Genomic DNA, 16849 nt, shown 5'->3' with positions numbered 1-16849 from the left:
AGATTGATTAGATTGATTATATAAATGTTATTCTTTATGGTAGTATAAACATTCTATGTTGTTGCAATGGATGACATAGAGTTACGGATTTTTTATTGCATAATAAATATAAGAATAGTAACAGATCTTTTTATTTTATAGAAAAATTTAAAAATATTTTAAATAGAAAATAGAAGGATTACAAGGTAATTTAATTAGATAATATGTATTAATTAGTCACTTAAACCGACATAGCATAACAGTAAAAAGTTAAAAGACTAACAATGTATGTAAAGACTATTTTAGACTCTGTTTTAATATATTACTAATAGATAAATAGATTTACATTTCACTACCTTATTCTTGAGTTGGTATTCAAGAAAGTGAGAAACCAAATTATAAGTGATTTATTTTAAAATTTTTATTTTTTATAAGACAGCTTTCTTGCACCATTAGTTCTATTGATTGAATACTATTAAAATGCTATTATTAATATTATTAATAATATTATTAAATACTATAATACAACAACAAACTATTTTCAATTTTTTAATTTTAATTTTCATGAATCATAACATGTATTTTTAATAATATTATTATAACTAAAAGATATTTAAAGAAAATATAAATTGTTGAAAAAAAGAAAAGTGATATATAAGTGACAAATACACTATATAACATTTTATGAATACAATTACACAAAGAAATAAAAAAATTAATGAATACAATCACACAATGACTTAATACACATGTTTAGCAAATTTAAAAAAATAAAAATAAAAATTATGTTCATCAACCAAATTTTAGTTGTGCAAAAAATTAGTAAGAATGGAGAGAAAGAGAGGAGGAAGAAGAGAAAGAGGTATGAGTTTATGTGAGGAGATAAAGAAAATGTGTGAAGTGAATATTGATTTATATAGTAAATATAAGAATGAGAGATAAATATAAAAGAAGAAGAGAAGAAATTAGATTTTAATCAAATTTATACCTATTAAAAAGAATTAACATTAACATTAAAAACAATATATAACCTACATAAAAATAAAGTAAAAGAGCATATAAAAAGTTAAGGTTAAAAAAAATCCTAGCTATAATAAGAATCCTAGGATATAATATAAAGATAGAAGATAGAAGATAGAAACTTAGTAAGATAAGAATAATGAATTTGGAGCCACTTAAATTGACATTACATCATGTTAAAAATCTAAATTTTTAATTTTTGTGAAATCTTAAAAGAATTTGTACATTTAATTTTGGTTTTGTGTAACATTTGATAATTTTAGTAGCATCTTAAAAATTTTTTTTTTTCTTATAATGTGACCTTAGGATCAATGTAAGATATATAATAATTGTACATTAAATTTTTAAAGTAGTATAACATTTCAAAAATTTAATTAAAGTGAAATTATTACATTGATTTACATTGAATTTTATTTCTCGTTACGTTTCATAATTTTAATAAGAGGTTTTATAATGATTTTCGTAATTTTTTTTTTGTTTTTTATTGTACTTAAAGAAAAAAGAGTAAAAATCTAAGAATAAATTTAGAGCCACCAAATCCTATGTGGCATCATGAATTCATGATAGAAACTAAGGAGGCTAAAAATGAATATGCAGATTATCTTGTATTTTGTTTTAATATATTATTAATTATTAATAGATGTTTTTACTATATGTTCATAAAAAAAATAATAAAATTAGTAGGTTTTGAAAAGTTTTACGATAATCTTATATATTCTAAAAAATAAAAAGAACTAAATAAACTATTGAGAAAAAAATTGAATAATATTTCAAATCAGTCCAAAAAATCTTTAGTCAGACAATTTAATTCTTAAAAAATTTTAAGTACTAAATTAGTCCGTCACCTTTTTTCTTAGACATATTAATTTCTACGCCAAATTTAAGTAAAAAGTTAGACAAATCAATTTCTGATATTATTTATTAAAAGACATAATAATTCTTAAAATTTTTTATAAGTTTCAGATAAGTCCCTTCGTATAGATAGACAATCTCACATGGGATTGATTTGCCGGCAAAATAAAAGTTAAGAGACTAATTTGATGATTAAAATTTATTAATGATTAAACTATTCGATTAAAAATTTCTTAAGAATTAATTTAGAATATTATTCAAAAAAATTTGTGATAAATTTGTACCATGCTAAAGAATTAAGGGTTAGGATTTTTAAGTTTAAAAGGTGGTAGACTTATTGGTCCATAAATCATGTCTCACATTGTAAAATTTTTATCAAGTCTTTTTGGCATACAAGTTGATCAAATCTAACAAAAACAACCTTTAGTTTAGATTGCGTGTAAACACGCACTTGTCCCCAACTTTTGAATAGCGCAAATGGTTCTTTTCCCTCAATCAAAACCGCAACGCTCAAAATTCAAACAACGATCAAAATCTCTCAAAATCGTCGCGAAAAGTGAAGGAAGTTGCAAAGCTGATCAATTCGAAAAGAATTATGAGAAAATGAAATAAGAAGAAGAAGAAGCAGAAGATGAGGAGGAGGAAGATGAAGAGTTTTGAATTATGCAGAATTTATTAGTGCAAATCCACCTAAAATTCTTAAACAATATACATAAATGTCTTAGTTTTACACCGAAATTTGCTGCAACTATACGAAAATATTTCATTTAATGCTGCATTTTTTCTTCTTTTTTTTTTCTTATTTCTTTCTTTCTTTTAGTTGAATGAATGTAAGTTCATCATTTTTCAAGTAATTTTACAGTATTATGTGTTTCTTCTTCTTCTTTGTTTGATTTTTTTAATTTTTATTCTTGTTAAGAGAGTAAAACAAGAAGAAACTTGAGAAGGTAAAATAAGAAAGAAAAGATGAATAAGAAAAAGAAGATGGTGATGATGATAATGAAAAAAAGAAGAAGAAACAGTAGAAGATGAGGAAGGAAGAAAAGAAAGAGTTTTAAATTATACAGAATTTATCAGTACAATTCCACCAAAAATTCTTAAACAATACACATAAATGTCTTAGTTTTACACTAAAATTTGCTGTAAATACACAAAAATATTTTTTCTAATGTTGTATTTTTTTCTTCTTTTTTTTTTCTTATTTGTTTCTTTTTTTTAGTTGAATGAATGTAAGTTCATCATCTTCTAAGTAATTTTCCAATATTATGTGTTTCTTCTTCTTTTGTGTTTGATTTTTTTTTTTTTATTCTTGTTAAGAAAGTAAAACAAGAAGAAAGTTGAGAAGGTAAAACAAGAAAGAAAAGATGAATAAGAAAAAAAAAGAAGATGGTGATGATGATGATGATGAAAAAGAAGAAGAAGAAGAAGTAGCAGAAGATAGGAGGAGGAAGATGAAGAGTTTTGAATTATGCAGAATTTATCAGTACAAATCCACAAAAAATTCTTAAATAATACACATAAATGTCTTAGTTTTATACCGAAATTTGCTGCAACTACACGAAAATATTTTCTCTAATGCTATATTTTTTTTCTTTTTCTTTTTTTTATTTGTTTCTTTCTTTTAGTTGAATGAATGTAAGTTCATCATCTTCTAAGTAATTTTCTAATATTATGTGTTTCTTCTTCTTCGATGTTTGATTTTTTTTGTTTTTATTCTTGTTAAGAGAGTAAAACAAGAAGAAAGTTGAGAAGGTAAAACAAGAAAGGAAAGATGAATAAGAAAAAAAGAAGAAGAAGATGGTGATGATGATGATGATGAAAAAGGAGAAGAAGAAGAAGAAGTAGCAGAAGATAGGAGGAGAAAGATGAAGAGTTTTGAATTATGTAGAATTTATCAGTACAAATCCACAAAAAATTCTTAAACAATACACATAAATGTCTTAGTTTTATACCGAAATTTGCTGCAACTACACGAAAATATTTTCTCTAATGCTGCATTTTTTTCTTTTTCTTTTTTTCTTATTTGTTTCTTTCTTTTAGTTGAATGAATGTAAGTTCATCATCTTCCAAGTAATTTTGCAGTATTATGTGTTTCTTCTTCTTTGTTTGATTTTTTTTGTTTTTATTCTTGTTAAGAGAGTAAAACAAAAAGAAGCTTGAGAAGGTAACGAGATATAGGAAAGATGAATAAGGAAAAAAGAAGAAGAAGATGGTGATAATGATGAAAAAAAAGCAGCAGCAGAAGATGAAGGAGGAGGAAAAGGAAGAGTTTTGAATTATATAGAACTTATCAGTACAAATCCACCGAAAATTCTTAAACAATACACATCAATGTCTTAGTTTTACACTGAAATTTGCTGCAAATACACAAAAATATTTTTTTTGATGCAAAACTCCTACATACATTCAATTCAAATTATCAACGATGAACAATAACTTTCACAAACAAAACAACATTATTCGCCTACCGAATCATAAACTATTAACAAAAACATTAAATATAATCGAACCACACTTCAGCCACTTAATTGGATTCATAATAATAATCCACTCCACTCTGATTCAATTGACAATTTAAACTTGAATCATTTATTATTTTCAACAATGAGATAACTATTCAAATCTGATTTCAAAACTTGATTTTAAAAATGTAGAAAACGAAAGAAATTGCGAAAAACAAAGGAAGAGAATTGTAACGTCCTGAATTTTTTTTAAACATTTTGCATTTGATTTTTTTTATTATTATCAAACCTTCCAATTTTATAAAAATTCCTACACTACCCTTATTTCTTTTACCAAATCCTAACGCTAATTCCCAAATTAAACCTACTAACACTCACTCTATCACATACACCCCCACCCTACAGACAGATGACAACAAAAAAGAGAAAGAGGAAGGAGAGGGGGAGTGATGGAGGAAGGAAGAAGAGAAGAGGGGAAGAGAGAGGCGGCGCCAGTGGGAGTCACTGCCACTGCCATCACCATACTTGAGAGGGGCCATAGGAGTGGGAGAGAGAGGACGTGATGGCCAGAGAGAGAGAGAGAGAGCAGTGCTGCTGCCATCGCTGTTGGGGCTATTGCAGTGGTTGCTGTCGTCACTGAAGGAGCTAGTCGCTGAGCTGCTGTGTCGTTGCTGCAGGAGAGCTCGTCGGAAAGCTGCTGTCTTGTCCGGTCATGCTCTATCCTCCATTCCTCCTCCACTGGAGCCTTCCGCCACTATCCTGGCCCTTCGAAAATGTCGTAGGAAGCGTTTCACACCTTTGTTAATTCGGTTTTACCATTGTTCGAACCTGGTTAGTGGTTGCTTGTTCTGTTTTGTTTTTGCTACTGTTTTACCACAGTTGTTGATGTTGTCGTCGTTGCTCTACCTTTAGCCGTCGTCGCTTCTGTTCTGTTGTGCCCCTGTTCGCTGTTTTGCTTACCTATCAGAGCTGTCGCTGCCTCCGTCCAAATTTTGCACTCTTTCATACCCATTAGTTTGGTACTCTGGGTTTGGTCTTTTCGGTCCCTTGGGATCAAATACTGAGTAGACTTTACATTTATAATTATAATGTTTTGGCTTTACATCTATAATTATTTCAATATACGTGCTTTGAACTTAGTTATACTTACAAAGATCTAAATTAAAGGATTTTAAATTGGTTTTAAAATCCTTTGAACTTGTTAAGCTCATTTTAATATGCACTTGAGATTATATGCTTTTATGAGACTATATGTATGTTTTGAAAAGTTTTATATTATTCTAAAGTATTTGATTTTATTCGAATATGTATTTTTGAAACATTGATGTATTTGTTAGTACTCACTTATTTTAAAATTGTGAAATATGTTTGAAATGCCTTAAAATTGAGAAAATATGATTGAATATGATTTAGATAAGAAAGTATTATTTGATTTGAATTGATACCTCATGTTTGAAAGACCGAAGAATTTTTTATATTCGAAATTATATGTTTGAATTGGTTTGGGAGGCCCGTATTAGAAAATCGTAGTTAACGACGGTTATGACGTTAATTTAGATGCATTTGGCTCAGACCTCAGCTAGCAGAGGCGTTGCTAGCCTAACATGTAGGCCACACGTTGGATCTGTTATTCCGTACAGATACACAAGAAGAAAGGGCAACCGTTAGAGGTGGAGTCGCCCAAGTGTAGACTTTTGATTTGATTTCTGTATGAAAACTCCCTTATTGATTCACTTATTACTATCAACTACTATTTTCTAATTAAAAATTACTTTGATAATAACGTTTATATGATCTCATATGGATTATAGATGTATTGTCTAGTCACTGAGTTGCAAAATTCACCCTATTTTTTTAAAAATATTTTTCAGAAACAAATACTTGACTATGTAAGATTTTCTATTCAAGAGAAACGATCTGCAATGAGTACCTATTCTTTGTCGAGTTCCTAGAAGTATATGCTCTATATGCCACAGGCAGAATCCATCCATATTTATTTATTTTACCTTTTGTTAAAAATAGGTAATTATACATTTTAGCAATGTTGTGAGAACCTGACAGGTCAATAACCGGTGAGGTCATTGGTTCAATAGTTCACTAGTTCGATCGAGGTTCAACCGGTTTAATAAAATATTAAATAAAATTATTAAAAAACCTAAAAATAATTTTAAATATATAAATTCAATAATTTCTAACTTAATAAAATTTAAAATTTCACATAATAAATTATCCATAACTTAATATTAGAGGTTCACAAACAACTTCAAACATCAAAGTTTATTATTAGAGGTTCACAAACAACTTCATAATTTTCTGCCTTATTTTTTTTGTTTTCCTCCAAAAGCCTTTTGAATTGAAGTTCAACATCTTCAGTTACTTTGTTACAAACTTTAATTTGTCCAGGGATTTTTGCAAGATGATATTTCATTCTATATATCCCCCCTCCATTGTAAGTATTCAAGCAGAAAATACATGTATATTGAGCCTTATTATTTTTGTCATACTTCACTGTAAAATATTGCCAAGCTGGATCAGATTTACCTCTGGATGAACCAGTTTGAGAATCTTGAACAGCATTATCTTGTGGCTATGGGTTACTTTGTGATTGTTCCATCTGTAACAATCAGAAAATCAAAGACCAGAAAATAACTTCAGAAAACCATGTAATCCAGATAAACATGAAGCAGCAACCAAAATCATGTAATTCAGCATGAACAAATAAATAATTCAGCAACCAAAATCATGAAGCAGTAACTCATTTCATCATGAACAGATACCAAATCATGAACAGCAACTCAAACAGAATTTTTCTGATGACCTCATCATGAATCCAGATAACAAATCATGAACAGATACCAAATCATGAATACAGATAACAAAACATGAACACAGATAACAAATCATGAACAGAAAAATTATAAAATCAAGCACATATAACAAATCATGAACAAATCGCAAGCTAATAAATCATAAAATCAAGCACAGAAAATCAGAAGGCAGTGAGGTGGAAGGAGGAGGCGACGATTAAACAGGAGGCGAGGTGGAAGGCGCAAACGAATAAGAATAGAGTATTACCGGTGGCGAGTAACAGCGACAAAGGAGGAGGCGAGCTCGGCGACGACGATGGAGGAGGCTAGCTCGGTGACGACCAACGAGGAGGGGAGCTCGGCGACAACGAAGAGGGGCTGTGGGACGGCGAAGAGGGGCTGTGGGATGTTGGATGCGGTGGCGATGGCGGTGGGATGCGGTGGCGATGGTGGTGGCTATGCGACGGCGAAGAGGGGCTGCTCGATCGTGGCCCATGGGTGCTTTCTCTTCTGCCCGTGGCGGCTATGCTGTGCTTTCTCTTGTGAGAGTGTGAGACTGAGATTAGGATTAGGGTTCGTTGCGTTTAGCTTCTCTTTTTTTTTATACCTTCAAAACGACGCCGTTTAGTAGTTTAATATCCAAACCAAAAATTGCTAAAAAACCGGACGGTTTTCCTAGTTCACCGGTTAACCTCCGGTTCGACTGATTTTCTCATCGATTTTTTGCTAGACGGTTTACTAGGTGATCGGTTCCCGGTTTTTTCAGTTGAACCGGCTGGTCCAGTTTGGTTTTCAGAACCATGCATTTTAGACACTGTAAATTTATTTAAAATATTTGTAACTTTCTTATTCAACTTATATTTGAGTTAGTTAGAGTTGCTTGGGGATTATTTTCCTCAGCGCCGGTCATGGCTCATTTTCGACCATGACAAGAATGCAGAGAACGAACGAAAAGAAACGCAGAGATGGAAAAGAACGTAAATCGAAAACACTAAAGAAATTCGAAAAAGAAAACAAATTCTTTTCGAAAAAAACAATTATATATTTGCGCGTTGATTGAAAAGTTGGTTAGATAGTGACGCGTGAGGTGAATTAGATTAAAGAGACGTGGAAATGATACGGAGAATATTTGAATTTTTATGGACCTATAACTCCATTATTTCAATTCAAAAATTTGTATGACCATTTTTTCTTGTTTTCACCAAAACAAACGGAAATGCAATTTCACACTCTATTGAGTATGAATGTATGATCTATCGTCACTACAACGGAATTAAGAAAAATACATATACATATCACTTTTTGCAAGTGCGTAACTTTAGAACGCCAAAAGCAAGGAAGTTTGTGGCGGTAAAGAAAGATATAGATAAGGTTTGAAAGATACCTTGTCCCCTGTGACTTGTGAGAGATGACTATATGAGTAGAGAAGTCATGACGTTGCATGTACAGTTAAGTATGAACGACAACATCAAATGCAAAGTTGTTAGCAAAGTGAAATAGTAGGGGAAAAAAGATGGTTGTTAGAGTCTCCACCCAGTGTACACTCCATTTTAGAGAACGCGGACACTTTATACTTGCCTATAAAAATGATTCAAGTGTCCCAAACATTTCATCCATTGAAACCTATTGCAATTCAACTGACAATAATAGGGTTCTTGTGTTCTCTTGCTTTCTCCATACAGTTCATTCTCCTCTTCTCATCCTCCCTGTTCACAAACTGTTTAACTTTGAATGATTCAACTACTACTCATCATCATGAATGCCATCAACATGAAAGCAATGCCTTGCTCAGCTTTAAACAAAGCTTCTTCATAAGTAAGTATGCTTCCTACAATCCTTTCAGTTATCCTAAAACTCTTTCTTGGAATCCGTCCACAGATTGCTGCTTGTGGGATGGCATCGAATGCGATGAACTCACAGGTCATGTCATTTCCATTGATCTTAGTAGCAGCCTGCTCTATGGTTCCATGGATCCCAATAGCACCCTTTTCTCGCTTGTGCATCTTCAAAGCCTTGATCTTTCAGACAATGACTTCAATCACTCGCAAATTCCAGCCAGGATAGGTGACTTGTCACAACTGAGGCATTTGAATCTTTCTCAATTTGGTGAAACCACATTGTCAGGTGAAGTCCCAACTCAAATTTCCCGTTTGTTCAACTTGTTGTCCCTTGATCTTCGCAGCTATATTAAACAGCTTGATTATCCATTAATCAACCGTTTGCAACTGAAGGAATCCACTCTGCGAAGCTTAATTCAAAACTCAACAAGACTTGAACAACTTCGGCTTAATTTTGTCACCATTTCATCATCATTACCTCACACGCTCACAAACCTTACATCTCTGCAAATACTCTCTTTTCGCCAATGTGAACTGCATGGTGAGTTTCCTATCGGAATATTCTCTCTTGCAAACTTAACATCTTTGAATTTTGCGGAAAACCAAAATCTGCAGGGCACATTACCTGCATCCATTGGAAACCTGACCAATTTAGCTCACTTGGCTCTTGAAGATAATAGCTTTCATGGTGAAATCCCTCGCCCTCTTTTTGGACTAGAGAATCTTGTATATCTAGTTCTAAGTTATAATTTTTTCGAAGGCCGCCTAACACTTGACATGTTTTTGAAGCTAAAGATGCTTAATATTCTTGACTTGTCTAACAACAAATTGTCCTTGTTCTCACAAAACAGGGATGTCAATGTGACAATCCTTCCTCCAATTCGATGGTTAGGATTGAGTGGGTGCAATTTAAATGGAGAAATTCCAACTTGATCTTCAAGGTGAAATTCCATATTTCCTCTTCAAGTTAGAGAATCTTACAGGTCTTAAACTACATAGTAATATGTTGGAAGGACAGATTGAGCTTCACATGCTTTCAAAGCTCCAAAAGCTTACTATTCTTGGTTTAGGCGGAGGCAACAAATTGTCTTTTCTTGAAGGGAAGAACTCTTCCAACGTAACATTTCCTTCTCAAATTCAAGCTTTGATTTTAGGTTCATGCAACTTAGTTCATTTTCCCAATTTTATACAACATAAAGACAATACCGAGTTGGTTATGGAACAAAACGACTCTTGAGAGTTTGGAAGTTTCCAACAACCTATTGTTGGGAGAAATATCCCCCTCGATATGCAACCTGCAGTCACTTGTGAATCTTGATTTATCTTCCAACAATTTAGTTGGCATGATTCCATCATGTTTGGGAAGCTTTAGCCAATCCCTTCAACTTTTGAATGTCTCGGGAAACAAATTGACAGGCAATATTCCTCAAATTTATGTGAAAGGAAATGTCCTTCAGTTGATCGATTTTAGTTCTAACAAGTTGTACGGTCAATTACCAAGAGCACTTGTCAATTGCAGAAGGCTAGAGTTTCTTGATGTGAGACATAACCATTTCAATGACTCATTTCCTTTCTGGTTGGCATCTCTTCCTAAGTTAAAGGTTGTTTCTTTACGTGATAATCAATTTCACGGAGCTATAATGTGTCCATTGAAATACACATTTCCCCACCTTCGAATCATTGATCTTTCTCAAAATGGTTTCTCAACGAAATTTACATCACAAATAATCATGTGCTTCAGATCGATGATCATATCCAACAAAAGGCAACTGGATTTCAAGGACGTGATTCATAGTGACAATGCGGAAATAGATATTGATTGGCATCCATTTTCAATGTCCAACAAAGGAGTTGTCATGGATTATCTTGGGAGTCAATACCTTCATCACATGGTAGCCATTGATCTTTCATGTAACAAAATTTCGGGAGAGATTCCAGATATCATGGGAAGTTTGAATCGTCTTGTTGTGCTCAATTTATCCAATAACATGTTTACTGGCAGCATTTTCCATCTTCCTTGGGAAAGCTTTCAAATCTTGAAGTGCTGGACCTTTCTCTCAGTAACTTGTCAGGGAATATTCCTCAACAACTCACAGGGCTAACCTTCTTGGATTTCTTCAATGTGTCTTTCAATAATCTCTCAGGTCCAGTACCAGAAAATGGCCAACTTTCTACCTTTGATAATAATTCATTTGAGGGAAATAAAGATTTGTGCGGGATTCAATTGTTGAAGAAATGTGAAGATCATCCTAAGCCCCCATTGCAAAAACCTTATGGTGATCAAGATTCTGAGTCAGGATCTTTCTTTGAATTGTATTGGATGGTAATTCTAATTGGATATGGTGGTGGCCTTGTTGCTGGGTTAGCACAGGGAAATGCTTTTTCTGTAGATGTTTATAGGTTGCTGAAAAAGATCTTTTAAGTCACAAGTCTAGATGTTGCTCTTTTCATGTGTGTAATCTTAGATTATTTTTATTTTTGGAATAACAAAAATATAGTGTGTTATATATTTATTTTGCTTTTTCTATTTTTGGAATAACAAAAGCCATACTGCATACAATAATCAATTTCCTTTTGCATACTCTCTCTTATGCTTATGCAGTAGTTATGCTTATGCTTATTCAAGACAGGATGTTAAAATGTAAAAAGAAGCAATTGTTTTTTTCAAAAAAACAAGTATTCATTTATATGAAAAATATTATAAGTAGATCAATTGGGCCAACACTAACATTACTAAATAAATGAGATTTTTGAACAAAACTAAAATTACAACCAATATCCATATTCTAAATAAGAGAAGGGAAAAAAACTAATATAGAAATACAAAAAGCTAAAATCTTTTCATTAAAAAAGTTACTAACAAAAACATGAATTTTCTTCTGCTTTTATTTCTCTTCTTTTTCAATATTTAAAGTCAACAACACCATAGGAGGAAGGAGAAGCAATGATGATCAATCTCTCTCTTTTTCACAGTAAGAGCACTAATTTTTCTCATAGGAATCGAATGGAGAGTAAAAAATAAAATTACAACAGCACCTGTAAATAGGGACAATAACCTCTATCAAAGGGAGCACTGCAAGCACAGAACAACCCATTAAGGGAACAAAACCATAGCCTTGAAAAAAAGAGAGCAATTACCAATGAGTATGAAAGGTTAACATATCCATCTATACAGTATTCATAAATGTTAGAATATAATTAGGATCAATTATGATCAATTAGCATTATTTAGCATATCTGAATATTTATTATAGGATATCACATCTTTAGTATTTCGATTCTCTTAGTACTTATATAAATACCATTCTATATTGTATTATTTCAGACAACTTGAATAGACAACTTAATTATACTCAATAATACACAAATCCTTCCTCCAGTTTAGTCTCTTGTTTCTAACATGGTATCAGAGCCATGGTATCCTCCTTGAAGAGGATAGGTTGTTTTCCTTGCGGTGAAATCACCGTAGTTTTTGCACTTTTTTTTTATGCCATTTTTCTTAACCTTTTGTCACTCCTTTGATGCTTTTTTCACCTCACCGACTAGCCTATTTTCTCTATTTTGTGTTTTTTTTCGAGTCGAATGATCAAACACCATTGTCATCCGCTGCTTACCTATTCTCATGAAGAAATCATATAGTTTTCGCTCTCTTTCGCCAGTTTCGTCCGCATTTTCTCGTGGCAGTTCCGTCTGCGTTTCGTCTGTGTTTCCTTGTGGCAGTTCAGTTTATGTTTCTTTCTGGCAGTTCCGTTTGCGTTTCTTTCCAGAAGTTTCGTCTGCCCTTGTTTCTAACAATAAACATGTTTTTTGGGTGAAGCATGTGAAGTTTAGCATAGTATGGAAAGGAATCTGTAGAATTCTGGTTCTTTTGATTGCAAAAGAAGTTTGCATCAGATGATTTTAAGAATGCACAATTAACTACAATTAGATATGTTGAAGTAATTGGTATATTGATTCCTGCAATTAATCCGTTATATATATGTTGATGGTTCACATATGACTACAAATAGGATCTTATTAACTGTGAATTATTGCATAGTCATATACTCTTGTCAACAATGCTTTTAAATTTCTTTTAGCAATTATGATTAACATCCCTTGTAAAATTTGAAGCTATTGAGATATGGAAACATGCATAGAACAAAATTGATATGTCCCATCATATTTTACATTATTGTCAATAAAACTACACATCTCTGTTCAAAGAAATGAGTAGAGGTCGCTTTCTTGCAGTTCTAAGGCGTATTTGTTTGGATCATAGAAGAACAAAATGCTGTCACTGCCATCACAGAAGATCCCACGCAGTTCATCATCACTGGCTATGTTTTGTTGTTGATCCTTTGTGACTTCCTCATCAAGTTCATCTCCACATGCATTGTTTGAGTTCTTTTCAACCAATTCCCTAAACAGCACAGAAGCCACTAGTCTTCTTGCAATAATTATTAAAAGAACCGTATAATGTGGAGATAAGCCTCAATGTAGTTTCTGAAGTTGCACTCGAGCCTCATAGTAGTCCCTAAACTTAAAAGTTTCTCAAAGTCATCCACAAACTTGCACTCCGGGACTCAAAGTTGTCCTTCCGGCAATTTTTGGACACCTGGCGCAACCGGAAAGCTGAGCTGGCAGCCTTCGTGACGCGTGGGCCTTACTGAAACGACACTGTTTTGGCTGTGGCGCCAAAATGAGATGAAACGACGTCGTTTCATGCTGAAAGCCTCCTTCCTCCTTCCTCCTTCCTCCCTCCTCTCAAAACACAAAACAAACACAACAGAGAGTGAGGTTTCTTCTTCTCCAAGACAGTCACCAATGGCGCATGTGCGATTGCATTAACCGCACTGATTTCAGTCGAAAACTCAGGCCCTGGAGCATCACTGTTGTCATCTCCTTCATACCCAGAGTTGGGAAGGCTAGTTTCGCTGACACAGGTAAGCCGAAAATAAAAAAAATATGTGCTTTCTCTGTGTTTTGATGTTGTTGTTAATTTAACATTCACCAAAGTTCAGGCCGTTTCTTTCGAATGTAATCTATGGCTATGAACGCCTCTGTTTTGGGCTCTGTGCTAAGGTTTGATCAGTTACTAGGTTTGTTACGGTGGGGAAAAAAAAGGAAAAATTCAAATCAGAAATGATACCTGATGTTATTTCTCAGTCTTCTGCAGTGCAGCTCATTGAAACTTTCATCAATTTTCCTTTTCCTCGTTTTTATTCTGATTACTGTTGATTTGTGCTGGTTTTGTTTCTTAATTGTAGAAGTTTACTTGATTCTTTAATCAAATTGATGGTCGTACTTGTTGCTATGTTTTGAAGATTTGTTTAATGGAAAAAATTATTGGTGAGAAACTGTCTGAATTTTACTGATGTTCTCATGCCCGTACTTCGAAAGAGCAATTTGATGGGTTGTCCTGATCAAGCCATTTGTGTATTATTAAGTTCTGTTTAAATCATACAAACGGTTAAATCAGATCCTTAAAGGTCACCAGATGGATGAAATCTTTAGCTTGTATTTACTTACAATGGATATCATTTTTGTTTCTTACTTATCCTCACATTTTTCGTCATCCGCATTGCATTCAAGACATTTTTTAAGTTAGGATTAGCTAGTGATCTCCAATGTGATGTTGATGTATAAGAGTCCTTGATGAACAAGAAAAACAAAGTCATGTTACCTTTTGTGTGTTAATATGTAAACTATCCCTGTGGCATATTTGGGATTGTTTTCTGGTTCTGTTGAGTGTAAATGTTTATTTATCTAAGGTGGTGCAAAGAAGGTATAAATTTGCTGTGACCATTTCCCAGCGAGATCGGAGTTGATCTGAAACTGAGTAACTATCATAGGGCAGTTACTGTTGAATAGTGCACAAATATTGAGTAACTGTGTGTAAGTGAATATCTAAGGTGATGCGTTGTATTTCCATACTTCTAGTGCTTCTGATGCTCTTTGTTTTGGTCATCATAAGATTATACTATTCTCCCTTTGAGCTACTGTTTGTTCTAAAGCAGAGGGTTTCATTCATGTAGCTGATATTCACTTCCACAGACATTCATCAGTTTCTAATACCAGTTAGAAGCAACTGAGTACATTAGCATTGGGTCTTGTTGGACGGCTCTGACTAGGTATGATTACATATAGTTGTAAATGGCACTTCTTCATTCTGGAAATGAAGATATGTAGGCAGATAGATATTGAAGATACAAAAGCTAACTTTGCTCCGTTGAAAGGCTTTACATTCTATATTCTGTGAAAAGCATGGTTTCCACAAGATCTATGTTTAACGCAATGCCATATACTAACATCATTAGGCACCCTTTTAAGAGTTACAGTGGAAAAATAAATAAATTGCCCGAGTGGTTTTCAGCTTTGTTCATCGAAATTCCTCTGCTACATGATTACATAATTTTTGTATCGTGGCACTATTTCTATCCAATATACACTGCCTAGTTTCATAACAATTGGGTAAATCCTATGCCACAATTGTGTGATATCTATGTACTTATGCCATAGCTCGAGGCTGCCATAATCGTCGTGTAACACCCTAATATTCAAATCCTTATGCTCGAGTCATAAGTCAATGATATTACGGTGGTACGACTCTCAGGTGGATTTTTAATAAATAAATATAGGTAATTTCGAAAGGAGTATTAATCGAGAAGCCTGAAAAGAGTAGAAATAAAATCGCGAAGACGTATCTCTCACGTTTCGACAACAAAAGATAAACCGTGAAGCCGAAAACGATATACGGACAAGGCGTAGAGGAGATTAATAGATAGATAACAGATAGATATATATAACATAAGTAAATAGCTACTAGTCGCGACCCACGAAGTTTAGGTCGGCTAGAGTACGTTATGAAATTAGTTGACAACAGTATATCTTAATCTCTCCCGAAGGAAACATGAGAGCCTCTATAGGCAAATTCAAAGAGTTCAATACATAATATAAACTTTCCAAAACAAAGGTGGAGAGATTCTAATCAAAACACAAAGTAGAGGAAATAAAGATCTTCGTCGTCTCTCAGACGACCCACAACTCACTTCTGAGCACCTGGACCTGTATCTGAAAAAATAAGAGATATATACGGAATGAGAACACCGGGCCCATGGGTTCCCAGTACGGTAAAAGTGCCAAATAAATTCAATGTACTGCAACAAAAACTCACTAAGCATCCTAAACTTCTTCACCAATTATTCATCCTAGGTTCTCGCTAATCCATGAATAAGCAACTATCATAAGGGAGTGCTAAATTCAATTCATGTTTCACATGTTTCCCAACTCGCTGACTCTTCCACGAATCAGACTCAGAATCATAAGCAAAACCATCACCAGTTGTTCTGCCTCAGCAGTTCTATATCAATACATTATCATGCAATCACATCATCAATTCATCCCATCAAGAACAGCCCTCACACCCACCGACACCAGCATGAGGGGCCTCTCAGTTGTACAAACACAAGCAATACAAGCAAGTAATACACAAACATGATACAAGTAGAACAAGTAGCATATAGTCAGGTAACATGGCATATATGATGTAGAAATCCAAGACAAATGGCAAACCCAAACAATTCAAACATATGCAAATGATGAATGCCTGCCCTATGGCTGATGATATCATCTGTCGGTTATATAGCCAACCCGACATGTCCTGGTAGCTAACCATTAGACAGAAACACCCCTTGCGGAGCAAGTAGGTTTGAGCTACAACCCCCTTGCTACTGCCCGCTCAGCCCAGAGTCAGTGAAATAATCACTACTGCGGCTACTACCCAGGCGGGTGTCTAAAAGCTCAACCTGGAGCGAGTGGATTCACCACTACTGCCGCTACTACCCAGGCATCGCAATCTCTGACCTGGAGCAAGTGGGACGAACCACAACCCTTACTACTACCCAAGTAT

General features: G+C 33.7%; 2 protein-coding genes and 1 pseudogene across 2 annotated transcripts in view; 2 read left to right on the top strand and 1 right to left on the bottom strand.

Moving 5' to 3' along the window:
* The window catches only part of LOC107637258, a 30221-nt pseudogene extending 18687 nt beyond the window's left edge, over window positions 1-11534 (top strand).
* Window positions 6623-16849, bottom strand: part of LOC107635303 — a 39796-nt gene continuing 29569 nt past the window's right edge. The window contains exon 4 of the mRNA XM_021121994.1: window positions 6623-6927. Within this exon, the coding sequence (XP_020977653.1) occupies window positions 6908-6927 (20 nt within the window). The 3' untranslated portion in view covers window positions 6623-6907. The remainder of the gene's footprint in view (window positions 6928-16849) is intronic.
* Window positions 8692-9905, top strand: LOC110271330 (receptor like protein 30-like). Its single transcript, XM_021121993.1, has one exon. The coding sequence runs from the start codon at window positions 8707-8709 to the stop codon at window positions 9889-9891; it is 1185 nt and encodes a 394-aa protein (XP_020977652.1). The 5' UTR covers window positions 8692-8706; the 3' UTR covers window positions 9892-9905.

Source organism: Arachis ipaensis, chromosome B04, assembly GCF_000816755.2.
Source record: "Arachis ipaensis cultivar K30076 chromosome B04, Araip1.1, whole genome shotgun sequence".
Lineage (NCBI taxonomy): Eukaryota > Viridiplantae > Streptophyta > Magnoliopsida > Fabales > Fabaceae > Arachis > Arachis ipaensis.
Note: the sequence above shows the minus strand (reverse complement) of the source record. Positions and strands in the feature narration are given on the sequence as shown.

Excerpts from the sequence above, each read along its gene's own strand:
- LOC110271330 (XM_021121993.1), top strand. The coding sequence starts at position 8,707 with ATGATTCAAGTGTCCCAAACATTTCATCCATTGAAACCTATTGCAATT.